Source organism: Pollachius pollachius (genome assembly GCF_949987615.1).
Source record: "Pollachius pollachius genome assembly, chromosome: 1".
NCBI lineage: Eukaryota > Metazoa > Chordata > Actinopteri > Gadiformes > Gadidae > Pollachius > Pollachius pollachius.
The window spans coordinates 7400024-7427860 of NC_136934.1; the positions used below are offsets into that span (position 1 = coordinate 7400024).

The 27837-nt window shown below is 44.7% G+C and overlaps 2 protein-coding genes and 1 pseudogene across 3 annotated transcripts; all 3 read right to left on the minus strand.

The window, feature by feature from the left end:
- Positions 1–450: 450 nt before the first annotated feature.
- Positions 451–3614, minus strand: LOC307081258 (arrestin domain-containing protein 3-like; the record flags this gene model as incomplete). Its single annotated transcript, XM_079744361.1, has 6 exons — positions 451–726; positions 1015–1271; positions 1481–1577; positions 1837–1981; positions 2161–2221; positions 3353–3614. 6 exons carry the CDS (start codon positions 3612–3614, stop codon positions 451–453), a joined length of 1098 nt encoding a protein of 365 aa, XP_079600487.1.
- Positions 3615–5390: 1776 nt separating this feature from the next.
- Positions 5391–10513, minus strand: LOC307087169 (arrestin domain-containing protein 3-like; annotated as a pseudogene). Its single transcript, XR_013812837.1, has 8 exons — positions 10478–10513; positions 10174–10279; positions 7919–8173; positions 7090–7150; positions 6757–6901; positions 6428–6524; positions 6027–6283; positions 5391–5738 (listed from the first exon to the last, which is right to left on the minus strand). The product of XR_013812837.1 is annotated as an arrestin domain-containing protein 3-like (transcript).
- A 6069-nt stretch (positions 10514–16582) lies between these two features.
- Positions 16583–18489, minus strand: LOC307083953 (arrestin domain-containing protein 3-like). The gene is made up of 6 exons (XM_079748031.1): positions 18189–18489; positions 18011–18077; positions 17753–17897; positions 17530–17632; positions 17166–17428; positions 16583–16710 (listed from the first exon to the last, which is right to left on the minus strand). The coding sequence occupies exons 1-6, from the start codon at positions 18442–18444 to the stop codon at positions 16609–16611; spliced, it is 936 nt and encodes a 311-aa protein (XP_079604157.1). The 5' UTR covers positions 18445–18489; the 3' UTR covers positions 16583–16608.
- Positions 18490–27837: the final 9348 nt, after the last annotated feature.

Sequence of the window (27837 nt, forward strand, 5' to 3'; positions counted from 1 at the left end):
GTGTTGCCTGGTACGGTTGATACCACCATTGATGTGTACAGGTGTATGAGCATGTGTATGACTGAATGGATGTATTTTAAACATGATTAATTCAATGAATGTGTGTGCGAACAGGTGACTGAATGGATGTACAAATATACAGGGGGATGAATGTGCATGAAGGCATTCTTTGTCAAGTGCACTCAGTGGCCACGGAGGCTAAATGAACACCATATTACTGCAGCCTATTGACACTGGATATCAAAGGGATTAACAATACAATTACAATTACAATTACGGCATTTAGCAGACGATGTAAAATGCAATTAACAACCTTACGTGTTGGACAGATTGAATGCGTAAAATGTACCAGAATATATAACATCATATCCATTTAGGTACCATCATTTCAAATCGACTAAGCATTTCAACTCAATGTCAGATACTGGTTGTTGTTGTTCGTTGTTAAGTTCAAGACAAGGGGGGATACAGGCTGTATGTCCCGTAGGAGGGAGGCGGAGGTGGGGCAGAGGGTTCAGAGGCTGCTGAGGTAGGTGAAGGGTTCCCGAACGCTTCAAAGCCATAGTCCCCATAGCCCCCATCGGCCCCATCGGCCCCATCGGCCCCATAGGCCCCATAGGCCCCATCGGCAGGAGGCTGACCCCAGGCAGGAGATGCTGTGGCGGGCAGGATGACGATGGGGAACTTGACCTCTGGGTCGTATTGGTACTTCACGTCCAGATAGACCTAACGGGCAAGACATGCATGGTTACAAAGCAAGAAGCAAGTGCTGGCATCCAACAACAAATCAACAGAAATGTAAAAACTCAAGAAAGGCACAGACACTCCAAAAAACGACTTCAACTAAATATTTATACTTTCTTACTTTGTTACACCACTGTTTGCATGGCTTGTTAACAAAGCAGTACACATCAGATCACAGAGAGTGCTTCCACTCTGTGTCCTCTGTGCTGGACTTCGACTGACGATAGTGATGGTGATAAAGATGTTTGCTGGCAACATCAAGATACACACCTTGAGTCTGTACTCATGTTTAATGATGGAACAGTTCAAGATGGACACTTCGGTGGTGGCAGGGGCGGTGATGACCCTGATCACATTCTGGCCGGAGGAGGGGGGGATGGGCTCCCCCACCTCTTTCACCAGGTCTTTGGTCGTTACTTTTCTCTTCCCCTTTGCAAAAAAGCTTGTCTTCATATACAAGCAGTACTTGGGCTTAATGTCCCGGGATGAACTGTTCTGAATGTAGGCTGTGACTTGAATACCCTCACCTGCAAGGCAGATGACAGAAAATAAGGCAGAAAATTGGCTAATGAATGAATGAATAAATGACTGCATTCATTAATTCATCGTTGGTAACTAAATATAGAGTATCCAAGGTGGGAGACAAGTTTTTTTCTCAGGAGGTTTGTTGTATTATGTGTAACTATGAGTATTGAACTAAAGAAGCATTTCAATGTGAAAACAGAGGGAATTTTACCTTGACAGAAGGCCATTTTATCAATGTGAACATCCATAGTCACTTTTCCTGAGTTGAAGAGTTTTAGTTTCTGGTCTTTGATACTATGCTGTGGAATCTGAAAGAACAGAAACACAATTAAAATTTGTAATATAGACCTTAAACACCTGGGGTGCCTTATACATAACTGATGACATTACATTACATTTTAAAAATGTTTTAGGCGGTATTGCTACTTTGAAGATGAGGCTTCTACTCGCCCTTTACCATAATATTCCAAAAAACAAATGATAATATATATATACGCAATCAATATAAATAAGACTTCAGCTTAGTTACTCAAATGTGTTCATTTCATCATCATTACCAATCATTACCATCATTTCTGGACTACAGCTGGCTTTGGAAATAACAGTGAAGGGAGCATTAGCTTTGCTATCTCGTCTCATAGACCTGCTCAGATAGGCCTTCACCCTGTACTGGACTTTCCCAGAGGAACCTATGAAGGATGGTGGAAGATCTCTGAAATTCATTTTGGAAAAGATTAAATAAAATGAATAAGCTGAATTGTGAAACATTATTTACTTTGCATTTGTTTTTTCATAAAGAAAGTTTAGTAGAAACAAAACATCCAAAATAGCATAAGGTCATCCACTCTTGTAATAAATATTATAAATATAAATATAATAAATATAACATACTCTGAAGGAATCTGGAAGTTGAATGGGTAGGCATAGCACCCTCGGCCAACCGTTCGGCTTTCTATAACAAAAACATTATTAGGTTAATTGTGGCAAAAATTGTGCAGTGTATTGAAACAGAAAGTGTGTGCACACAATTATTAAATAATGATTTATCCAAAAGACAAAGGTATATTTGAGGGAAATGTGACAATAAAAACCAGGTTAAGTCAATTAGGAGAAACCAGCCAGATTAGGCTAGATTTTGAAAGAATCTATCTGAAAAATCCTGATCCTCCTTTCAGGCCTCATTCTAAAGCCCCCCGAAAAACATGACTAGATTGCTAGCGTTAGCAATAGGTTTGCAAAAAACCTTGTGGAGGACTCAGGTAATATGCAATTACAGGCATGTGACAACAATTATAACATATAAATGTAGATTAAATTGTCATTATATAACAATGTTTTGTTGATGTCATAATAAGATGTGACTTATATGTCTAACTTTAACTTTATTTTGGTACAACCGCAAGAAGCTGATAAAAATTTGAGAGATTCTGATTACAGCAGTGTCTATACATAATGTACATTAGGGGTGGGAATCTCTTGGCACCTCACGATTCAATTCGATTCGGATTATGAGGTCAACGATTCGATTCTAAAACGATTATTTATGCATCTTGATGCAACAAAAAATTGTATGTACATTTTCATGCGTAAAAAATATATGCATACATCTGAGTTTGCTACAAAAGAATTTCTCTCATTACAAAAAAATATGGAAGTATGCATAAAGTTGGGTTCAGTTTTCTTTTCTTTCTAATCTTTCTTTTCTATGTCATTAAAGAAAAAGCTGCTCTTGAATTAGAAGGAGTTCTTGTGTCTGGCTGTGAGTTTGTGTCCATGCTATGCGTAGGCTGATTCGCAATCGTGTCAAGACAAATCAGATTGGGCAATACACAGTGAAGATAAATTGAATAGTTTTAAAATTACTAAAATTATCCCTCTCTGGCAAACAGAATCTTGCAGCGAACAAATTAAAAAAAATAAAATAAAAAACTTTTTTTTTTTTAGATTAAAATTCAGATTATTAATTTATCTGCATCGAGACAGAATCTTTCCAGAGAGAATCGCGATGCATCAAAGAATCGATTATTTTCCCCACCCCTAATGCACATATGAATGAGGTTCACGTTGTAAACAGCACACTTACCCTGTCCTTTGAACTCCTGTATGATGGATTGCTTAATACTAAAGAACTTCTCTTTGCTAGAGTAAACTACTATCGTTTTGCCATAGTGTTCCGTCCATAAGACATTGGCCTTCCCCTTGATCTGCACATAGAGTGAATTGATCTTACAATCTTTTGAAAGTTCTAATTTGATGTTCCCTGAAATGAAATCTCCTCCAGTAAAGGTGCCTTCATTGTTAATGCTATTGTAAGACACCGAGAAAGCCCTCACAGTGTCTTCCATGGCCTCGCAACTAGGCCTAAATGAGAAGTGAAGGAGTGATTCTTTTGTATGGTCTGAACTGTTGAGCAAGGAGCTCATATATGTCTTGTAAGGTGTGTCCCGGCACTACCCCTCTTCATTATTTATTAATCCCATGCTGACCATTGACCCTCAGGTGCACTTACACTGTGCTACACCGAAAAATGTTTGTGTAAATGAAAAAAGGTTTCAGCTAAAAAAAGAAATTCAGTTTCGACGCAGGTATGTCCACTCTTGACATAGATTTCTTCGAGCAATCTGATTGGCAAACAAATTGATGTATTTTTTGAGCAATCTGATTGGCTAATCTATTTTTTTCCAAAGTAATTTTTTTTTATTATTTTTAATTCACCAGTCATAATCAGTTATTGGCTCATAGTTGACAGCTATATTTTTTCCGCTGCTCAACATGGTTTGTAACAATGACGTTGAAATGACTATCAGGAAGCCTCCTGATTATCTTTGGCCTAATTGCCTTCCATACCTGATAGTGGTGGCTATGGTTGAGGACACGTGATGCTCTTCTCGACTCTTTTTCCGTCTACGTCAGGCAAGAACTTTCCAAACAATGTCATCCAGATGTGTTGTAGAGTGCAAGAAAAAGGCAAAGTAGGAATGGATACGTGGCTAATGTTTGGCATGTCAACCGATTCAGAAATTGGGAAACTAGGAGTAATTTAGACATAGCTGTTTGCTCTAATTACAATAACCAAAGCTCTATAGAACTGGCTTTATTTGCGATACTACGTTACAGCAAAGTCTCAAATAATCCTAACGTTTTACTTTTTGGATTGGATTCCAGCATGTTTGTTCTCCTTAGATGGTATTTTACCATACCAGAGTGATCTCATTGCACATAAAGCCTTTAATTGTGAGGAACCAATGTGTTGTTTAGAATATTCTCAGGTCATACATGATAGGGTCCTAATGGTAGCATAATTCATTAAAAGAAAAAAAATCAAATAAATTGACAGTTTGACGCCTAAACGTAATCTTAATTGATTTAATCTTAAATGAGTCTATCCAGTAATACATTGCAAGAATTGAACTTACATTATACAGGCGACATTCAGATTATCTTTAGATTTTGGTGCATATGATCCAAACAGTATCCCATGAGGTAGATAGGTTGATATGGCAACTGGAGGGTTGCTGGTTCCTTCTCAGTGAAACAAGGCAAGCTGCCTTATCTTCTCTAGCGAGCTGGTTGTTGCCTTGTATGGTTGATACCACCATTGATGTGTACAGGTGTATGAGCATGTGTATGAATGTGGATGCATTTTAAACATGATTAATTTAATGAATGTGTGTGCGAACAGGTGAGTGAATGATGCATAAATAGGTGAATGAACGTGTATGATGGACACATGAATGGGTGTATGAGTTTGTGTAATTGGGTGTAGAAACGTGTGTATTTATTAGGTGAAGGGTTTTATGAACGTTTCATATTAACAGGTGTATAGACAGTGGAATGAATGTGCATGAAGGCATTATTTGTTCAGTGCACTCAGTGGCCACGGAGGCTAAATGAACACCAAATTACTGCACCCTATTGACACTGGATATCAAAGGGAATAACAGTAGAAGCATAGCTATTAATGCCCAAAATGTAATTAACAACGATACGTGTTAGACAGAATGATTGCGTAAAATGTACCAGAATATATAACATCATATCCCTTTAGGTACCATCATTTCAAATCGACTAAGCATTTCAACTCAATGTCAGATACTGGTTGTTGTTGTTCGTTGTTAAGTTCAAGACAAGGGGGGATACAGGCTGTATGTCCCGTAGGAGGGAGGCGGAGGTGGGGCAGAGGGTTCAGAGGCTGCTGAGGTAGGTGAAGGGTTCCCGAACGCCTCAAAGCCATAGCCCCCATAGCCCCCATCGGCCCCATAGGCCCCATAGCCCCCATCGGCCCCATCGGCCCCATAGCCCCCATCGGCCCCATAGGCCCCATAGCCCCCATCGGCCCCATAGGCCCCATAGGCCCCATAGGCCCCATCGGCAGGAGGCTGACCCCGGGCAGGAGATGCTGTGGCGGGCAGGATGACGATGGGGAACTTGACCTCTGGGTCGTATTGGTACTTCACGTCCAGATAGACCTAACGGGCAAGACATGCATGGTTACAAAGCAAGAAGCAAGTGCTGGCATCCAACAACAAATCAACAGAAATATAAAAACTCAAGAAAGGCACAGACACTCCAAAAAACGACTTCAACTAAATATATATACTTTCTTACTTTGTTCCACCACTGTTTGCATGACTTGTTAACAAAGCAGTACACATCAGATCACAGAGAGTGCTTCCACTCTGTGTCCTCTGTGCTGGACTTCGACTGACGATAGTGATGGTGATAAAGATGTTTGCTGGCAACATCAAGATACACACCTTGAGTCTGTACTCATGTTTAATGATGGAACAGTTCAAGATGGACACTTCGGTGGTGGCAGGGGTGGTGATGACCCTGATCACATTCTGGCCGGAGGAGGGGGGGATGGGCTCCCCCACCTCTTTCACCAGGTCTTTGGTCGTTACTTTTTTCTTCCCATTTGCAAAAAAGCTGGTCTTTAAGTACAAGCAGTACTTGGGCTTAATGTCCCGGGATCAACTGTTCTGAATGTAGGCTGTGACTTGCATGGCCTCACCTGCAAGGCAGATGACAGAAAATAGGGCAGACAATTGGCTAATGAATGAATGAATGAATGACTGCATTTATTAAATCATACATTGTTACTCTAAGTATTGGACATTGAAGAAACATTTGACTGTGAAAACAGAGGGACCTTTACCTTGACAGAAGGCCATTTTATCAATGTGAACATCCATGGTCACTTTTCCTGAGTTGAAGAGTCTTAGTTTCTGGTCTTTAGTACTATGCTGTGGAATCTGAAAGTACAGAAACACAACTTCAATTTGTAATATAGACCTAAAACACTTGGGGTTCCTTCTACATAACTGATAGACATTCTATATAAAGGTTTTTAGTCAGTATTTCTACTTTGAAGATGAGGCCTCCTATTCGCCATTTACCAAAATATCCCAACAAAACAAACAACGATAATTACAAATAAGACATAAGCTTAGTAAGTCAAACGTGTTAGAAAGGCTAGACCATTACCATCATTTCTGGACTACAGCTGGCTTTGGAAATAACGGTGAAGGGAGCATTAGCTTTGCTATCTCGTCTCATAGACCTACTCAGATAGGCCTTCACCCTGTACTGGACTTTCCCAGAGGAACCTATGAAGGATGATGGAAGATCTCTGAAATACATTTTTGGAAAAGATTAAATAAAATGAATAAGCTGAATTGTGAAACATTACTTACTATGCATTTGTTTTTTCATAAAGAAAGTTTAGGTGAAACAAAACCTCCAAAATAGCATAAGGTCCTCTACTCTAAAACAGATTGATAGCAGATAGAAATGACGATATAAATAAATGTAGCATACTTTGAAGGAATCTGGAAGTTGAATGGGTAGGCATAGCACCCTCGGCCAACCGTTTGGCTTTCTATAACGAAAATATTATTAGGTTAATTTTGACAAGAATTGTGGAGTGTATTGAAACAGAAAGTGTGTGCATACAATTATTGAATGATAATTTATCCAAAAGACAAAGCTATATTTGAGGGAAATGTAATGCTTCATCCCTATTAAAGTAGAAGAATACACTCAGGTTGCAACAGTGAAAATTAAAACCAGGGTAGGCAATTAGGAGAAAACAGCCAGATTAGGCTCGATTTTAAAGTATTTTACTGCAAAATCCTGACCCTCCTTTCAGGCCTCATTCCAAAGTCCCCCGAAAAACATGACTAGCTCATTAGCTTTAGCAATAGGTACGCCAAGCCTCATGGAGGACTCAGGTCATGTGCAATTACAGGCATGTGACAGCCACAGATACAGGATTTCTTTCATTCTTTGTTAGAGAATTTGATTTATTGATGGCTGTCAGGAGGAAACGAGAAGTTCAACAAATTCTTCTTGAATAAATTGCCATACTCATTAAGCCAGAGACCTATCTTACATCATAATACATGGAGTAAGAACTTTGCCACTACAGAACAAGACGGTCAATTCTAACATATGAATGTAGATTTAATCGTCATTATGTAACAATGTCTTGTTGCCGTCATAATAAGATGTGATTTATATGTCTAACTTTAACTTTATTTTGGTACAACAGCAAGAAACTGATAAAAAGTTGAGAGATTCTGATTACAGCAGTGTATATACATAATGCACATATGAATGAGGTTCATGTTGTAAACAGCCCACTTACCCTGTCCTTTGAACTCCTGTATGACGGATTGCTTAATACTAAAGAACTTCTCTTTGCTAAAGTAAACTGTTGACGTTCTGCCATGGTCTTCTGACCATAAGACCTTGGCCTTCCCCTTGATCTGCACATAGATTGAGTTGATCTTACAATCTTTTGAAAGTTCTAATTTGATGTTCCCTGAGATGAAATCTCCTCCAGTAAAGGTGCCTTCATTGTTAATGCGATTGTAAGACACTGAGAAATCCTTCACAGTGTCTTAAATGGCCTCGCAACTTGGCCTAAATGAGCAGTGAAGGAGGGATTGTTGTGTCAAGCAAGAAGCTAATGTATACAATGTCTTTTAAGGTGTGTCCCGACACTCCCCCTTTCGTTATTTATTAATCCCATGCTGACCAATGAACCTCAGGTGCACTTAAAACTGCGCTACAACCAAAAATGTCTGTGTAAATGAAAAAAGGTTTTAGTTTAAAAAGTGTTATTTTCAGCCTCCTTCCCTTCTGATTTATACATTCCTTGTTTGCTGTAGTCTGATAAAGAATATAGATTAAAAGCAAACAGAGCCTATTACGGCCTATCCCGATGAGGGGTGCGTAGAAGACAAGCACACTTTTTTGCAGCACTCGCTGCTGTTTCCTGGCAAAATGGCTTTGGGTCACATGTTAAACCCATTCCCTATGGATTTAGAGGGTACTCTATCCTGGGATAAGCATCTCAATGGCTAGAGAAGTCTACCAGATGGGGCGCTGCAATAGAGTGAGTCGGGGAAGGGTTCATTTAGGTAAATGACATCCTATTTATTTAGCCTATTGTCAATTTATACATCGACAGTCCCTTTAAAAAGGACCTTACCCGTGGATCCTAACTCGAGATGCCCCAATGATTTTGATTTGTGGTAGGCCTAATATAACTGATTTATTAAAAAAATAAACCAAAAGCATATTTAAAATATCTTTGTGTAGGCCTTTAACATAGTGATGTATCACAACTAAATTAAAAGAAAAACAAAGCATTTGTCAAATCTCTGCACTGGTCTTGTTTCCTAAGCAGCATTCACATCATCATCCTCTTCCTCATCATGCTAGGCAACAGGATGTGTGGTGGCTAGGGTATCCCTCACAGGCAAAGGTTCAGGGTTTAACCCCCAATGTCAACAAAGCCAACTTGTAGGCATCCTTGAGCAGGACAAATAACTTACTAACAACCAGCTGCTTCTTATCCACATAATGGAGACCCCTGTGATTGACTGTGAGTAAAAGCATCAATTTGACAGAACAGGCCGACTGAAGAGGAGGAGAGGTGAGATTGTTGACAAGCCACAGAGGTTAGGCCAAACTCCATGTGGTGGCTGATAGTGTTTACAGAGCTGATAATCTCTGAGCGCCATGGGGGTCGTTAGGCCTCCACGGTTAAAAGAAATGGCCTACTGGATCTATTAATCATCTTTCATCCATTCTAAAGTCAAGGCAATAATATATTGTTGATGAAAAACGCCACCATCTTTTAGGTCTGCTCTGTGTCATTCAGGCAGCCTAACTACTTCACAATCCTTGGCACGCTCGCATGCTGGTTGAGCGTATTTGAGAAAGAGAGAGAGAGTGTGCACAAGTTGAAGGGCTTGTCATTGCTCTACACAACTGTATGAACTGGATTGGAAACTTGTGTGTGTGTGACTGAAAGAAAATGTTATATTCAAATGAAGTAATGTGGACATTATTACATTTAAATGTAATTCTCTCGTCTGTTACTGTAGCACGTTAATGCATGTTTAATGATGGCAGTTGTGAAGTATTATGGTTCTACTATATTCTAATTAACAAGAACTACTAATATTTTCAACATCACAATTCATAATAAACAGCTTTTTTAGGTGTACATTAAAAAAAAATGTGATTGATAAAGACATGTACTTTAAATGTAAATAAGGTGTCGGGAGTGCATGAAGAGAATGCAAATATAACTTCTTTTTTTGGATCCAGAAATGAAACTCAACTCAAACTCAATTTCAAACTAGATGAAGACTTATTGACTTCATCTTCTTCCGTTATATTTGAAATAATGGATCATAATACATTACATTGATAAATAACCAGATGCTGGAAAAAACTCAGAAATCCCAATAATATAGCATCGGTACAACCAAACTTCAATTTATTAAACAAGTCCAAAACAAAGAAGTTTGACATTTTTAATAAAAAGATTTACTGTATATATTCAATATATACATGTTGTGGCATCCCGCCCGCCGAACCCCGGACCGGGTGGGTCCGAGGTCATGTGGTAGACGGGGTATACCGTCGCCACCCTCCAGTTGGCGACAGAGAGCACCACGCCTCTCCCCACAATCAGCGCGATGAGGGACACCTGGCCGGAGGGAGGAGGGGGACCAGAAGCCGGCATAAGAGGGACACGGGACCAGGAGAGGGGAGGGCAGTAACACGGAGGAAGCACGCGCCACGCCGGCAACCTAGAGGCTCACGGAGACCCTAGCACCGATTCCCTTGATTCATGTGAATAAACGCCGAGGATGGCTTTCACCCTTGCTTTCCGCGTTATTCTTACCGGGTACCTGACACTTGGGGAAACGGGCTGCCACATATGGTGGAGAATGCAGGCAACCTGACGAACCCCTCTACAACCCCCCTTGGCCGACATGCAGAACCCGGAGGGGACCGTGGCGACGTCCGCCCAGAAGCAGCAGCGGGAGACCGCGGAGAGTCCGGCCCTGCTCCGCGAGGCCGTACTACGGCTCACCCAACAAACCGCCGCGACCGCCGCCTCGACCAGCCGGCTCTCCAGGCTGGGTTCCGACGACGACGTGGAGGCATACCTCGAGATGTTCGAGCGGACCGCCCAGAGGGAAAGCTGGCCAGAGGAGCAGTGGGCCCATATCTTGGCCCCGTTCCTCACCGGGCCCGCCCAGCAGGCGAGCCAGGACCTACCGGCGGAGGCCGCCCGGCAGTACCCGGCCCTCAAGCAGGCGATCCTGGCCTACTACGGCCACAACCTCGCGGCCCGCGCGCAACGCGTCTCCGACTGGCGGCTCGACGGCCGGGACGCCGTCCGAACGCAGATCGCCCAGCTCACTCGGCTGGTGAAGCGGTGGCTGACGGCGGGGGAAGGGCCCAGCCACCATCGACCGAGTGATCATCGACCACACGCTCCGTCGGCTCCCGCTGGACGCGCGACAGATGATGGCCCACCACCACCCCGACACAGGCGACGACCTGGTCCGGCGACTGGAGAACTGGCAGGTGGCCCAACAGAGCGCTCGAACCGGGACCACCACACGACGCGCCGAGACCCGCCGGGACCCACGGGGACCCGCTTCCGGGGCCACGGGACACCCCCCCGACCCGCCGAGCTGGAGGCAGGAGAGGCGCGAGTGGAGGCGCTGCTACGGGTGCGGCCAACCCGGCCACCTCGCTTGCGACTGCCCGGGGAACCGAGACGTGTCGATGCCGTCGGCCTACGCGGACCCGGGGACGAACCGGCCCTGCATGCTGGCGACCTGCTGGACGCAGGGGACGTCAGGAAGCCCGACCATACCGGTGCGGGTGATGAACCGGGACACGCAGGCCCTCGTGGACACCGGCAGCATGGTCACTCTCCTCCGCCCCGACTTGGCGGGCGGGAAGGGAGGGGTTCCCATAGAGGTGGCCTGCGTGCACGGGGACACCCGGACATACGAGACCTGCCACGTCGTCATCCGGACCCCGCACGGGGTGTTCACGACGCGGGCAGGGATCGTACCCCACCTCCCGGTGCCGCTGCTGATCGGGAGGGACTGCCCGATTTTCCACCGGCTGTGGGACCCAGCGCGCGAACGCCGGAGCCGGCGGGAGCCACCCCGCAGGAAGGTGAGGGGAGCGCGACAGGCCTACGGGGCCACCCGGCTTCTGTCGTCCCCCAGAGGGCGAACGGAGGAAGACCAGGACTCCGCGGGAAACGGGCCCTCTCAACCGGGGTCCCCGATCCGAGCGGCGGGAGGACCCACTGGGACCGGGTCGCCGGACCCTCCCACCAACACCCCAGAAACCCTCCCGACCCCCGAGCGGCCGGACCCCCCGGCGGAACCGGAGAGTTCCCCCCTCACCGAGTTCTCGGACTTCCTACAGGGGGGGGGGGGGGAAGACTCGGCACGGCCCGGCCAGTTCGCCACCGCCCAGCTCCAAGACGAGGCGCTAAGGCACGTGTGGAGCCACGTCTTGGCTCACGAGGGACAGGCCCGACACTCGGTGAGTCACCTACCGCACCCACAGGGCTGCTATACAGAGTAGTGGCAGGAGAGGGGGGAGTGAGGGAGCAGTTAGTGGTGCCCCGCGCTTATGTCAGCAAGGTACTCTTCATGGCCCACACCCACCTTCTGGGGGCCCACCTGGGCATGGACAAGACCCGGGAGCGGGTCCTCGCACGGTTTTATTGGCAGGCCGTGAAGAGAGACGTAGAGCGTCACTGTCAGGAGTGCCCCGAGTGCCAGAGGGTAGCGCCTCGGTCCACAGCCCGAAACCCCCTTATCCCCATGCCGATTATAGGCACCCCCTTCGACCGGATAGCGCTGGACATTGTGGGTCCTCTCCCGAAGACCAGTAGGGGACATCGGTACATCCTGGTGTTGGTAGACTACGCCACTCGGTACCCCGAGGCCCTGCCCCTGCGCGCCGCCACCGCGAAGGCGGTCACCCGCGAGTTGATGCTCCTATTTAGCCGGGTGGGCATAGCGAAGGAGGTACTCACAGACCAGGGGTCATGTTTCATGTCACGGGTAATGAGGGAGGTACTAAGGCTCCTGCAGGTGAAGCAGCTCCGGACCTCAGTTTACCACCCCCAGACGGATGGCCTGGTCGAGCGGTTCAATAAGACCCTGAAACAGATGCTCCGGAAAGCCATGCAAGTGGATGGTAAGAACTGGGACCAGCTGCTGCCGCATGTTCTGTTTGCAGTACGGGAGGTCCCTCAGGCGTCCACCGGATTCTCCCCCTTTGAACTGCTGTACGGCCGAAGGCCCCGCGGCATCCTGGACCTAGCCAAGGAGGCCTGGGAGAGCCAGCCGTCCCCCCACCGCACCACCGTGGACCACGTGGAGCAGGTGAGGGACCGCATGGCCCGGGTGTGGCCCATCGTTCGGGGACACCTCCAACGAGCCCAGCAGGCCCAGGCGAGGGTCTACAACCGAGGGGCCCAACTGCGAACCTTCCAACCCGGAGACCGGGTCCTGGTCCTGGTCCCCACGGCGGAGTGCCGGTTCCTGGCCAAGTGGCAGGGTCCCTACGAGGTGGCTGAACGCGTGGGAGAGGTGAACTACAGGGTCAGGCAACCGGGGAGGCGGAAGCCGACCCAGATCTACCACATCAACCTCCTGAAGCAGTGGAGAGGGGGAGAGGAGAAACCCCCCGACCCCGCTCCTCTGGCGCTGACGGCCCGGCGGGAGATCCCGGAGGTCCCGATGGGGGAGGACCTCAGCCCGGCCCAGAGGCACGACCTCGACGAGGTCGTCATGCAACACCGGGACGTATTCTCCGAGCTACCGGGAAGGACCACGATCGCCCGCCACGACATCCGGACGGCGCCGGGAGTGAAGGTGAGGGTCCCTCCCTACAGGATCCCGGAGGCCCGGAGGGAGGCCATACAGGCGAGGTACGCCGGATGCTACAACTCGGGGCCATTGAGGAGTCGCGCAGCGCCTAGTGCAGCCCGGTAGTCCTCGTGCCCAAGCCCGACGGCTCCTACCGCTTCTGTAACGACTTTAGGAGGCTGAACGAGGCATCCGAGTTCGACGCCTACCCCATGCACCGCGTCGACGAACTCATAGAGCGCCTGGGGCCGGCACGGTACCTCACAACCCTAGACCTGACCAAGGGGTACTGGCAGGTACCGCTGACCCGGTCGGCCCGAGAGAAGACCGCGTTCTCAACGCCCGGGGGGTTATACCAGTACACCGTCCTCCCCTTCGGAGTACACGGCGCCCCGGCCACCTTCCAGCGCATGATGGACCAGCTCCTGAGGCCCCACCAGGCCTACGCGGCGGCCTATATCGACGACATCATCGTCTACAGCCCCAGCTGGGACGTCCACGTCCGCCAGCTAAGGGCTGTGCTGGGGGAGCTGCGGAAAGCGGGCCTCACCACCAACCCGGCCAAGTGTCGCCTCGGGCCGGAGGAGACGGTGTACCTGGGGTACCAGGTAGGGAGGGGAACCGTGTGACCACAGGACGGCAAGGTAGCGACCATCCGGGACTGGCCCCAACCCCGCACGAAGAAACAGGTAAAGGCGTTCTTGGGCCTCGTCGGGTACTACCAGAGGTTCATACCCGGGTTCGCCACGCTGGCAAGTCCCATGAACGACCTAACCGTGGGCCCTGCCAGACCAAGTTGCCTGGTCCGAGGCGGCCAACCGGGCGTTCGTGACACTCCGCGAGGCTTTGTGCTCGGAGCCGGTCTTCATAACCCCCGATTTCACTCTTCCCCTGACAGTGCACACCGACGCCTCGGAGGTGGGACTAGGGGGCGTCCTATCCCAGACCCGGGCCGGAGAGGAGCACCCCATCACCTTCATCAGCCGGAAGCTCCTCCCCAACGAGCGGAACTACTCGACGGTGGAGAAGGAAGCCCTGGCCATCAAATGGAGCCTGGAAAAGCTGAGGTACTATCTCCTAGGGAGGGAGTTCACCCTGGTCACCGACCACGCCCCCCTGAAGTGGATGGCCGGGGCCAAGGACACCAATGCGCGAGTGACGCGGTGGTTTTGGCAGGGAACACGCCAACGCCGACGCCCTGTCACGCCGGGATGCCTGCCTGAGCGGGTTCACCGACGACCGGAGGCCTGAGCAAGCGGTGGAGGAGTGTGGCATCCCGCCCGCCGAACCCCGGACCGGGTGGGTCCAAGGTCATGTGGTAGACGGGGTATACCGTCGCCACCCTCCAGTTGGCGACAGAGAGCACCACGCCTCTCCCCACAATCAGCGCGATGAGGGACACCTGGCCGGAGGGAGGAGGGGGACGAGGAGGAGCAGAAGCCGGCATAAGAGGGACACGGGACCAGGAGAGGGGAGGGCAGTAACACGGAGGAAGCACGCGCAACGCCGGCAACCTAGAGGCTCACGGAGACCCTAGCATTGATTCCCTTGATTCATGTGAATAAACGCCGACGACGGCTTTCACCCTTGCTTTCCGCGTTATTCTTACCGGGTACCTGACACTTGGGGAAACGGCTGCCACAATGTATCGAGATATAAATATGGTTGCACACTGTCGCAATAAAAAGAAGACAGAGTAGACAGAAATGTTGGTATAACAATGGTTCGAAACAGGAAATAAACCTGAGAAGATATCTTTGGCAAATACCTGCTGAAAGAGCCACAATGAACAACAATAAACATCTCCACTGGCTTTAGCACTGAACAAAAAAAGCAAATTATAGAATTCGTAAAGTTGTGTTTAAGGTTGAGTACTCTCTAGGCTTGTATTATACAGGATTTAATAGCTAGAATGCACTCTGAAACACGTTTCAAAAAGCATCCTAATAAAGCTGTATAGAAGAATTTCAACTTTGTTGTCCGGATACAGGAATACAACGGGTGGCATCGTAACTTAACTTATAAGCTATAACTCACTGTCCCCTCTGAAATATATTGGACATTGATTAGAAAGCTCAGAAAACGTAGCACATCATGTCAAATCTGTTACCCTTCAACATTATAGGGATGCAAATTGTTTAGGCTAGTTGATGAAAAATTGTTCCTTATGAGACACTTAGTGTCTGTAGTATTTGATTGAATTTACCATGATGAGGGGTTAAAACATGATTGGTTAATTGAAACATAAAACTTGATTCCTACACAACTATTTGGTCTTGACACATTTTGCCATTGGAGGCAGGGTTATGGCAAAGTAGAGAAGGAAAGGTAAATGCTAACCTTAGGGAAATCTGCCAGAGTTTTTACATTGAACTTTAAAAAATTACAACTTTGACGATAACTTGTAACGGCAGTGAGAGCTAAATGATGGTTTGGAAACAGAAATCTCTGATTTTTGGCCGTGGAATTCAGTCAGGTATTTTTCCAGAAAGATTGGTTTGAATGTTTGAAAGCAATAATTGGTGTAATATTCAATGCTAAAGAACATTTATGAAAAAGGAGGTATAGAACAAAAGAGATATAAATATCAACATTCAGTACTACTTCAGTAACAAAAGGAAGGACACATTCAATTGTAATACTGCATTGTAACACAGATAATTACAAAGAATATTGAATTCATTAACATAAAAATGTGCTTAACCCTGTCATCGGTAATTGGGTGTCAACGAAAACATTTGTTAAGCCATTCAGGCCTATCCAGCCCATTGACAAGGTTTAAGATACACAAAAGTCCCAGATGTAAACATGGTCATTCCATGCAAAGCAGGAATTTGAAAGTGCCTTTCTGAGGTCGCAATTCAACCGGGCTATCAACTTAAACAAAAATCATTTTTCAGGGTTGGGGAAAATATCTCACGGACAAGAATGCGAGAATACTAACTAAACTAGTATTCTAGAGTGTAGGCCTACATAACAATGTGGAGTGGATACAAATTGGCAAAGGCTAACCAGTACTTAATATAATATGTATACATACATACATACATACATACATACATACATACATACATACATACATACATATATATCCACAACAGATGCGTTTCTAACATACTCACACAAATGGTGGTGGAGCTAAAGAGTCCTTCGGAAGATTGCCGATGACAATAGGACACAGCACTGTGAGGTCAGGGGAGTACTTGACAGAAAAGAACACCTAGGAAGTTGCAGAAAACAGTCAGCAAAGACTATGCAAATCAACATTATCGCCAATGCACGCCATTTTACCTTTGTGGAAACCACACCTATAACTACAGCCCTCGCTTTCCAAACTATGTTCACTCTTTGCTTGTTCATAGTTTACATCTTTCCCCAAATCCATCAAACACACTTCAAATCTTCACAGGATAAGTTATGCATTTGTTGGCGTACGACTCTGCTCCTCAGCAAGCTGCATTTTGAACAGCGTCTTGTCAGAAACATGCTGGAAGTTCTGCCTCAAATCGAACAAACAGCACGGAGAAGGGAGAACAGCTGCTTGGTTATTAGTTACCCTCTTTAAAACACAAGCAGGTGGACAGAACAAGCAGAACTGAGGCGGTTACCCTGTCGTCACAAGATGTATTTCCTACTCTTTTAAAAAACATGCATTACAACCATTATTTCACTTACCTCAATTACGTAACTGACTTCCAAGATGGCACAGTTAGAGATTGTAAAAGGTACGGTTGAAGGTATAGTGATTGCGAGCTCAGAGTGTGCCTCAGGGCTATGGGGAACCACAAGGCCAGTCTGCCGGGCCAGAGTTTGCTCAAACTTATGGTGTTGGACATGGTTAAGAGTGTAGAACATCTGTTTCTGAAGAAGGCGTGCCTTGGTGGTGGCTGGTCGAGACGAAGAGTTGCTGAACTCACACATGATTTTGACTTCTTCCCCTGCATTCAGAACAAAAGCATTTAAAGACAAAAAGAGTTTGAACCTGCTGTCTTGTATCTTGTGCCACAAGGCAGAAGCAACGTTTGCCGGATTTCCTTACCGGGGAGAAAAGCTGCCCTCTCAAGACGAACATCCATTGAAATGGGACCAGAGACACACCACAGGCCGCACACCGTCATACTGTTGGAGCTGGAAAGAGGTGCCTAGAAGAGCATTATGGAGAGGGCAGAATGAGTCTCAATCTGAATGAACAGGCAAACAAAATATGTTTAATTGGAGTTTAAGTGCTGGCCCTACTGTTGCAGTCTGCCTTGGTACTTTACCATAAGTTCGTAAGTTAGATTGCAACGGTTTGCAAAGTTGACCTTGGTTTCAAACTCTTTAGTGAGGTGCCATGGCCTATCGAAACCCACTATCAAAGTGTAAGCTATTTGACCTTTGAACCCCTTGAAAGAAGACGGGAAGTCCCTTGGTGGAAATAAAAAATAAGACTGACTGGTTACAAACCAAAAAAGCATACAACAATATGTCTACAAAGATCATAGGCCTACAAATAAATTTCAGAAAAACGTCATACACACCCTTGTGGGATTTGACATGTAAACGGGTACACATGTGTTCCAGGTGGATATTTGGACTGAACGGCAGCTGCAGAGACAGTGGGATAAAGGGAAGATAAATGGACATTGTATAAGGATTCACATCGAATCGTTTCATTCTGAAATCCTGTCACATTTTGAGTTGTTTACGCAGAACTACCTTCGCGGTTCATCATGATAACATTTTTGAAGTTGAAATATACAACTTTTGCAGATACACTACGTTTTTTCTTCCCTCCCGTTCTCCAGGCAACATTCGCTTTGCCTTTCAGTGTCAACGTGATAGAATTGATCACGCATTCTTTGGTAAGTTCGAAGGAAATATTTCCGGTCATCAAGTCGCCGCTTGAATAAAGGTTACTCCCATCCCGCCTGTGGAAATTTATGTTGAAATTCTCGATGGTTTGTCCAGACATGATCACGTTAATGTGGCGATATTCCCCGAGCAAACAAAAGCTTTTCCGAAGAATAACAAAATGGCTCACAATGCAACAACAAACACGATGAAGTCAGTTTGGTGTTAGGCGCCGGCTTTTCGGGGCGGCGTTCCACTTCTATTGGTGGACAGCAGCCTACGGTGTCCGAACGGGGCGCGTTCCAATACGAACCCGACTTGACGAGACGCACTTTATGAATGAGGGTGGCCTGCAAACCTGGAGCAACATCAACGTAAACCTTTGCGTGTTGCTTCAAGTTCCTGTGATCTCATTGGTGTCATTTTGCTTCTGCATTTGTTTTAAATATGCCAATGAATGGGAAAGAGATATGTTTATCTGCATCAGTCAATATCGGCGACGACCGTAACTGGGTAGTAGGAGTCATTACGTTTTTTTTTGTATGGTTGCTGTTTTGTAAGGATGTGGCAAGCAATCGGTGTGGTTACCATGTGTGCGAAGTTATCTGATACTGACAAGGCGGTGGAAACTACAGGAGATAGGCTAGGCCTACTCCTTGGGAGACTATAAAAGCTAAAAAATCTGGACGTATAGGCCTACGTTGAGAGGATGCTTTCTAAATCGATACAAAGCATCCTCGAACGCGTCATTTCCGCACAGGTATCGACCGGTGGTCATGAACTTTCTCTATTGTTGTTATTATGGTAATAGGGCCGCCGTGTAACCTATATCTAACCTAGAGATATTTAGATTAGAAAAGTACTCTCTCTGGCTTTGATCGAACCCATCTCAACCAGTGGCTGCAGTTCCAGAACCGCTGTCATAGGACTGCAGTTGTAGGTCTCGTTTTTGCTGAAACTGCCTCTTCGATGCGATGTCATTTTTACTTGGGTGGCGAAATCATAATAATAATAATAATAATAATAATAATAATAATAATAATAATAATAATAATAATAATCACTTAATAATATTCACGAAAACGTGAGGAAACACAACACGTACCTAGAACACCTAACCATAACCATATGAATAGCTAAACCATACCATACCGAAACAATGAACCTACATCTCTAACCTAATACTTAAACTTACCCATCTCTAAACTAATTCCTAAATGTAACTACTTCTAAACTAAAACCTAAAGTAACCCATTTCTTACCTAAAACCTAAACTGAACTCTAACCAGCTATAGCAAGCACTTTCATGTAGAAGTTAGCTTAAACGTAATTTTTAAAGCAAATAAAGTCTTTAAACTTTTTTTTAAACAAATACAAACTAGGTGTCACTGTAACAGAACTGCGGTCCAAGGAGTGCAATCGAAGCAATTCGATGGCCAACGCCCATCCCTCCTCTTGACCACCAGGTGGCACCAAATATGCACAGACGTTGAGTACATTGTCTTCACTACATGCGGGGTGGTAGAGGTGGTACATGCATATGAGTGACGTCTCCACAGGCTTTATGAACAAATAAAGATCAAATATACAACAACTGTTCAGATAATCACCCTTTTAGATTGTAGATATAATCTTCGTTTAAATTCGTTCATAATAAACATCAAAGTAAAAGAATAGGCTGCTGATAAATAGATTGGCTCTCGTTGTTTGGCTGGAGAGATGATAAGGTGTACCGCAGCCGGCACAACAGAATGAAATGTCACTTGAGGGCAGTAAAGCACAACTTACTGAACAAGTACCTTGACAGGGACCGGCTGGGACTGGATATGGCTAAGAAATATGTCGGCATATGGAAACACTTCTTATAACGACTATGTCTATGTTATAACGACTATATGAAGCAAATAAATAAAGACCACCACAAAATACGGATCAGTTCCCGGTGCACTTTATTTTGAGAACAGTTTAAACAGGGCCGATATTGTGGATTATACTAGTATTATTATTTCAAAACTGCTGTTTATTGCACTGATTATAAAGCAATTCAACTTTATGAAATAGTCTTATACAGATTGGACAAGGGTTTCTCTGTCAGCATACTAGGAATTGTTGAGGTTTTCAGACAGCACAGCACAGCTCAGTCAACAACCTGTAATCATGTCCATCATTTAATCTCTTTAAACATCCATTAGATGGACAGAGGCTCCACTGAGATTGTGTCTATAAACGGAATTTATTGTTACCACCAGGCGATCCCAGTAGCATCTGGCATCTCCTGCTGCATTCAATGTTCCTAAAGTTTTCATTTGATTTCTCTACAGCTAATACATCCTTGCATAAAAGGTTCCCACTAAGTATTTTTACACTTGTGTCTTTTTTTTTGGATTGTCATTCAGAGGTTGTTTTGTGTTGAGTCCCATTCATTAAGTAAATGATTGAAATACTGTCTGCACATCATCCAACTGGGTTTGATTCAGGCACAGAGACAGGTCGTGTGTGTTCTTGTGTTGAAGTCCCTGTCAATCTGTGCAGACATTATACTACAGTAGCAAGGTGATCTGGTTGCTTGGAAACATGGATGTCTATTTGCTGTGGGTTTGTTTTTGGCACATTCCACTACCAACTTACAGATCTCAGGCAGCAGGAGCTTTCACAAACACAAATGCATGCACTCACACAAGCATGCACACACACGTGGAAATAGACACAAACAAGCACACGTGAACAATCACACACACATACACTCACCGAGATGCAAACACCCACAAGGGCACATACACACAATATTGGCAATGGGCTTCGCCTCTACCTGTCACTGATGAGTGCACTTAGCAGGTATAGTGTAGCTCACAGTTTGCCAACTCTCTAAACCAAGCAGACATGGACACACACACTGGCTTTCTTACATGTTATCCAGCTCATACATGTTGACACTTCAGTATGTACCCACACAACCGGCGGCAATTGACTGCATGAAGATGCAATGGTAACATTCTCACGTTTTAAAGAGAATTATTCAGCAGCTTTCAAGTTGGCTTTTGGTGTATTTATTGATTTGTGCCGCTTTTGGGGTATGTTGTATCTAGAACTTTGTTGAACTTTATATAGTATGCTATATTCTTTGGGGGTGGGGTAGACTACTCGATCGGTGGGCTAATCCATGGCTTATTAGGGTCAAATTAACATTTCAAGACATTATTTTCCCCATTTCTCTGACTTTTTTTTGTGTGACGCATTAAACAACTCTCCTCATCTCTGCCGCATGGTAGCAGCTGCTTATAACAAGACCTCTTTCCTACCTCAAACTCTACTATGCTGGTCCTTTTATTCCTTTTGTTTGATACGTGTAATGAAAAGTTAGAAATGGAGTCGTTCACCGTCACACTCAAGCCTGCCATTAATTTGACATTGGTTTCCTCATCTGCATCGAAAACACTTTTGTTTCTTTGCTACTCAACCACAAAAAACAACCATATTGTTGATCAATATGGGATAATACACAACCTATTCCGGTATGTTAGATCCAAATGTGAATGCCAAGGAACAGGCCTAGAGGATAAGCTGAGGTATTGATCTGTAGTCTCTACACACTGCAGTTAATCTCCAGGGTCAACTGTAATGACATTGAGGAGCTCCTCTGGCAGTTGGCACCGCTGCCATTTGCAATTTAGATGGATGGGAAGCAATAGAGAAGAAGAGGAGGAAGAGGAGGAGGAGGAAGAGCTGGGAAACTGGGGGTGCAACCGCATTGGAAGATTGAAGTCTGGGGTGTGTGTGTGTGTGTGGGGGGGGGGGGGGGGGGGGGGGGGGGGAGGGAGGGGTAGAGAAGGACTGGGTAGGAGTGAGTTAGAGTAAGGGAGGAGAAGTAGAGATGATGAAATTTGATGAAGAAGAAAGGCATGCGGCTGGGGGTGGGGTGGTGAAGGAGAGGGGATTGAACGGCTTCGGGGAAATGTCCGGCGTGGGTGAGAGAATGGAGTATGTGGTTTAGAAAGATAGCAGTAAAAAGAGTGGAATATAAATGTCAGGAAGGAATTAACTAGTTTAGTGTTAGTACGTTCCTCAACATATATTGGAGAAAGACATGAACCATGTCTGTGTGTGTAAGATTGATCAATATCCAAGATAACTCACTCTGACAAGCTGAATGCTAAAGCAAAGGTCGGCGATTTGGAGTAACCAGCCAGAGTAAGCTTGATTTTGACTGAAAGTATCCCCGCCCTCCATTCAGGCTTCCCTCCAAAGACCCTTCTCCAAAACACATGACACTTCGGTCATGTGCAGAATGTGTACATGTGCAATACAGTAATAAGTGTTCATGGGCGTGTGCAGGCAGGTAGCTGGTCAGTTAGGTAGACGGACAGGTAAGCCATCCAATCATTTAGTTTGGGCCAAATTAAGTTATTGGACAAGCTTATTAAATGCCTGCCACTGTCACAGGTACCCGATTATTATTTTTATTTTTTTGCAAACACATTTGATTGAATGATTGCTGCCTGTAAATATGTAAAAAAAATGCTTCTAAAATAAATACCCTAGCTTTATGGAAACAAAATCTGTGAATAATGATAAATGGTAATAACAACGACTTTTGAGTATACTGTGCGTCCATAAAGTATGTTCGTCAATTATGACAAATTAGTTATTTACGGCATCTTTTTGTGCCACTCAAATCCCTGATGTTTTGTTTGAAGAAGGAAGACGTACCGACACATGCACATTGAACAGAAGGAGTTAGTCAGATTGGTAAAGTTGTGTGCTTTTTTGGAGCCACCGAAAGAAATTCCTGAGGCAAAACAGGAAGCCACAGAGGGAACAGTTGGCAGCCCTAATCTTGGGCAGATCCTGTGATAGCTTTCTTCTCCACAAACAATGCGGGCTGGGGCTCTAAAGCGGTGTTTAAACACCAAACAACCAGCACTCTCTGTCAGCTCCTAACAAATCCTGACTTGAGTCGACTTATTTGTTATGTCCCAAAAAACGCAGTTATTAAATTTGTTCCCATCTTAAGTCACTCTAAATTATTGTAACAAGTTGAATCTCTCTCTAGCTCTATTGCGCTCTCTTTCTCTCTCTGGCTCTCTCTGGCTCTCTCTCTCTCTCTCTCTCTCTCTCTCTGTATAACTGGATAATAAATCGAGCGACAAGGCCAATAAAAGTATTTTACTCTCCATCCATCAATCAAGAAGGAGTTTTTTCCTGAAAAGTGCACCACAGGATGAGGTCAGAGAGGAAGAGCATCTTTTCCAAAGGGGCATCACAGTTGGACTACCACACAGGCTAATAAAACCAATGCCGCCACCATGATGTCATAACCAGACCGCCTGCTCTACGGTTAACGAGGCTTGGGCATAGAGTCTAGTACCACATGTGTGGAGCATTTTATCTCCAATGTCTCCCTTTGTCCAATTACTGCATGTCTCTTTCTGCCAAGAGCATATTTATGCATCACACATGCACACTATTAGGCAAGAGCACGAAATTATAATGTTTTAAATTTTATAATGTTTTTTTGTTACCCTAACTAAAACATCAGCCTAATGGAGAATGTGTTGCTGTGGTTAGAAACGCTGAATAGCTTTGTTATTATTGTTCTCTCAGACTAAGCCCTCCCTCCACAATTACCCTTCACCTTCCAAAGAAGAGGCAGAGCAACTGTGTCCTTTCTTTGAAAAGGACACAGGGAAGCGGTAAGACGTTGACACACATGGTATTGACAACTGCCAAACCCCGCTTCTTCTATACTGCAGTTTGAACAGGAAGTTCTGTCTTTGCTGTGCTTCAAAATATTGTTTCTTATTAAGACACTACTGATTATTGGGACCACTTTACAATACAGGTACATTAATTAACCATGAATTGAAATGAGTTAATGCAGTAATAAAAATGACCTAACAATTAACTAACGGTTAATCAACAGTTAACTAATTGCCTAGAAATAATTTACTAGGTGTTCATGTTAGCAAAGATTATGTTTTTCATATTAACAAGCTATTCATTTGTTCATGCTGAAATAGTTCGTTTTTTTACAAATTAAGAAAAAAGGTGCTTATGAGAGATAGTGGTTGTGTGTATGGAGATGATAAAAGAGCATTATTAAATGCTATTGCAGGTAACCACAAGCAAAAAGATGAATTTGGTCTGAGCACGCACAGAGAATTTTCCTCAAACAGAGGTGAAATTCTTGCAATAAGCTTTCGCTTAATTATTTATTTTTACGGAAATCAAATCCGGTTGACCTCGGTACTCAGATCCACTTTATGACTCAGTGAAGACAGAATGGCCATCAATCATAGCATTGTTAGCCAGACTCTCACGCCAGAGCTTCTCATTTCCTGTTTTGTAGTAATGCACCTTGATTGCATTAGTAGGCACTAAAAGACCATTAAAAAAGCAGGTTAGAGTACCAGAAAATGAATTTCTTTCCAGATGTATATTGCTGTCCCATGCAATGTGTCCTTTAGAGTAATCTACTCTCCTGTTGTCCCACACAGCTGCTACCTAACCACTGTTTACACCGAGAAACACCATTGATATGGGATTAAAAGGCCCTGACACTGTATTGATTTCTGGAAGTTCAGTTATTATAGGAATGCAACCTTTTTTCTGACCTTTGTTTTGGTCCAATCTGATCCAAGCGAAGGAAAATGGAGTTTGAGAGGAGGTGGTTTCAGATGGGGAACTCTGGCTGTAAGTACTCTAGTCTCTTATATCGCTTGTTCTACGATGATCCTTACATAGTACAAGGTCAAATGTTGACGATATGTTGGTTTGGTTTACAGAATAATGCAACCTTCTACCAAATAGGGCATGACTAATTTACACACATACACAGATATGTACACACTTGCTCAGACACACCCACACACACACACACACACACACACACACACACACACAAATGAACGTGCGTATGCACACACACATACACACACACTAACCTACACGCGCACGCATTCACCCACACACACAAATGCACACACAAACACGCACACTCGCACACAAAAACTCTTTAACACAAACAGTTTGAGACATTTAATCCCAATGACGCATTAAAATAAAAGCGACATGCCATTTTCCTGTTTCGTTTTTTGGGTCATGCTCGTCTGCAGCCTTTAAACACAGAGTGCTTAGTGAGAGCCTGCCTGCCCATTTAATGTTCTGTTGAGTCACATCAGCACCCAGCGCACGCTCAAACCAACTCAGGTCATCAGGAATGTCACCGATGGAATACCTGCCCAGAATTCAGAAAATGGCTGTGCATGAATCTAATTGTTTTTTTTTAAAGAAATCGTATTACATTGCATTTATAATACAAAGTCACAAATGTCTGTTCAGTCCTTATTAGATTATCAGATTTGAAATAATCATTGTCTTATGCCATCGACTTAGATTATGGTCAGTTACATTCAGACTTGCTGCCACTCCAAAGCCCAATATAGCCTATAACCTCTTATAACTCCAAGTCCTTGCAACAAAAACAGACTTCATTACTTGTGTTAGAATGAAAACAGAAGATTAGGAACTCAAGGTCTTTATACATTACACTTTGACTTCAAATGACTATACAATTGAGATACAGACACTTGGCTCACGATAAGCTTAGCCCCTCTTGCTTCTCTATTGCATCAGCTGTTAACAAACACCAGTTTCCCCCTTAATAAAATGTTGTCTCGGAGCCTTGCTGAAATTCCCATACAGATATGTTTGGCTGGTTGAGGATGGTGTTACAGTCTCTGTAATGGCTCCCGCTGTTTACAAGTACAGATCAATTTAAGTACCGAGCCAATTGCTCGTATAGCTTTTATACGATGACGGCCATTATAGTTATCACACATGAGGGTATATTCTCCCACTAACTTTTGCTATTTTTGGGGCACTCAGATTCACATTTATTTTTCTTTGAACAAAACCCGAGGTTGGGACAGCGTCCTCATCAGCAGAAAGAAGGAGGGGGGGAAGAGGAGGGGGTAGAGGATGAGGAAGAGGAGAAGGAGGAGGAGGAGGGAGGGCAACGAGGGGGAGGAAAGGAGGGATGGAGGGAACAGCAAATGTTGTTCGGAGCTGGCAGTTTCAAGACGCCCCCATTTCAAGTTGCCTGAGACCAAGAGTTCTACTTCATTTGTGGGTGTACGTGCGTGCATTCGCACGTGTGTTTTTATGTGTATGTGCGTGCATGTGTGTGTGTGTGTGTGGGGGGGGGGGGGGGGGGGGGGGGGGGGGGGGGGGGCGGTGGGGTCTGGGTGTGGGTGAGAAGAGAGAGAATCAAATTCCAGATGTCCGATAGGGGCTGGTGTAGGTGTAGCTGTACCTATTGCGCTGCAACCATCACTATAATGGCGATCTACCAATGTGCCACAGAAACACATGGTCTTTGGGAGGAAGACAGCCATGTCGGACTGTGGACATCAACACAAACGTGAAAAACGTCCACAGCCTAATCCTAAACTCAGACAAATGAATGAAAAGTGTAGCTTGTGCAGTATGATATTTAGTATCCAAAGGCAACAAAGGGAAGATGCTAGTTTCTTTGATCAAATCGTATTCTTGTCATAATGTCTACAGTAGTGTATATAATACTACATAATATACATCAAAGCCTACAACGTGGAGCTCCAGGATGAAAAATGACATAATTCCTCCTGACAGCCCAAATTAGTATCTTCCTCATTAAGCAACAGTGTGACAAGGTGCACCATTGTTCTTACTAAATTATTTACCAAGCCACAAGCCTTTGTAAACTTCAGTGCCAATTACTCTCAAGAACCTCTTTTGTGTGAGAGCTTAATCGTTTGCAAATTAGCATCCTTGCTAACAGACACTCTCAGTGGAAATATACGATTACAGAGCTCTGTAAACAAAGAATGTTTGCCAAAATGCCAAGGCAGTTGTTTTTTGAGCTTCAGAGAGATGTTGATAAGTGGGAATACATTTACGTGTGCATGTGCGTGCATGTATGTGTGTGTGTGTGTTTGTGTGTGTGTGTGTGTGTGTGTGTGTGTGTGTGTGTGTGTGTGTGTGTGTGTGTGTGTATCCTACTATAATCTATAATTCCACGTGATGCATCAGAACCACAACAGGAGATGATAGCTTGGGGGAAAAAGTATCCATTAATATAAACATATATATACACCGATATTATGATTAACATAATAGACTCATACTTTTTTTTGCTCATGTCCACATTTCAGTCTGATTTCCATGTTTTGGTTGACATTGTTTGATGGACCTCAATGTTCTTCTGATCAAAATAATCTTGCTGAAATCTGGATTGAAGTCCATGCTCTTTTGTTTGCAATCCGTCTTTTGGACTTAGTTTTAGCAGTATGGCAGTAGAAAAGGCATTTAAGTGTCATTATGTTGGCTCTCTCCCTTGGGCTCTTACAGAAAGGAACATTGTAATTGTACAAACACTCTAAACGTGCTGCTAATCCTCTGGTTGATAGAAAATAATAGAATTAGATAGATCGGATAGTACAGGAATAAATCAGAGAATTGAGCGGAGGGGAGAAGA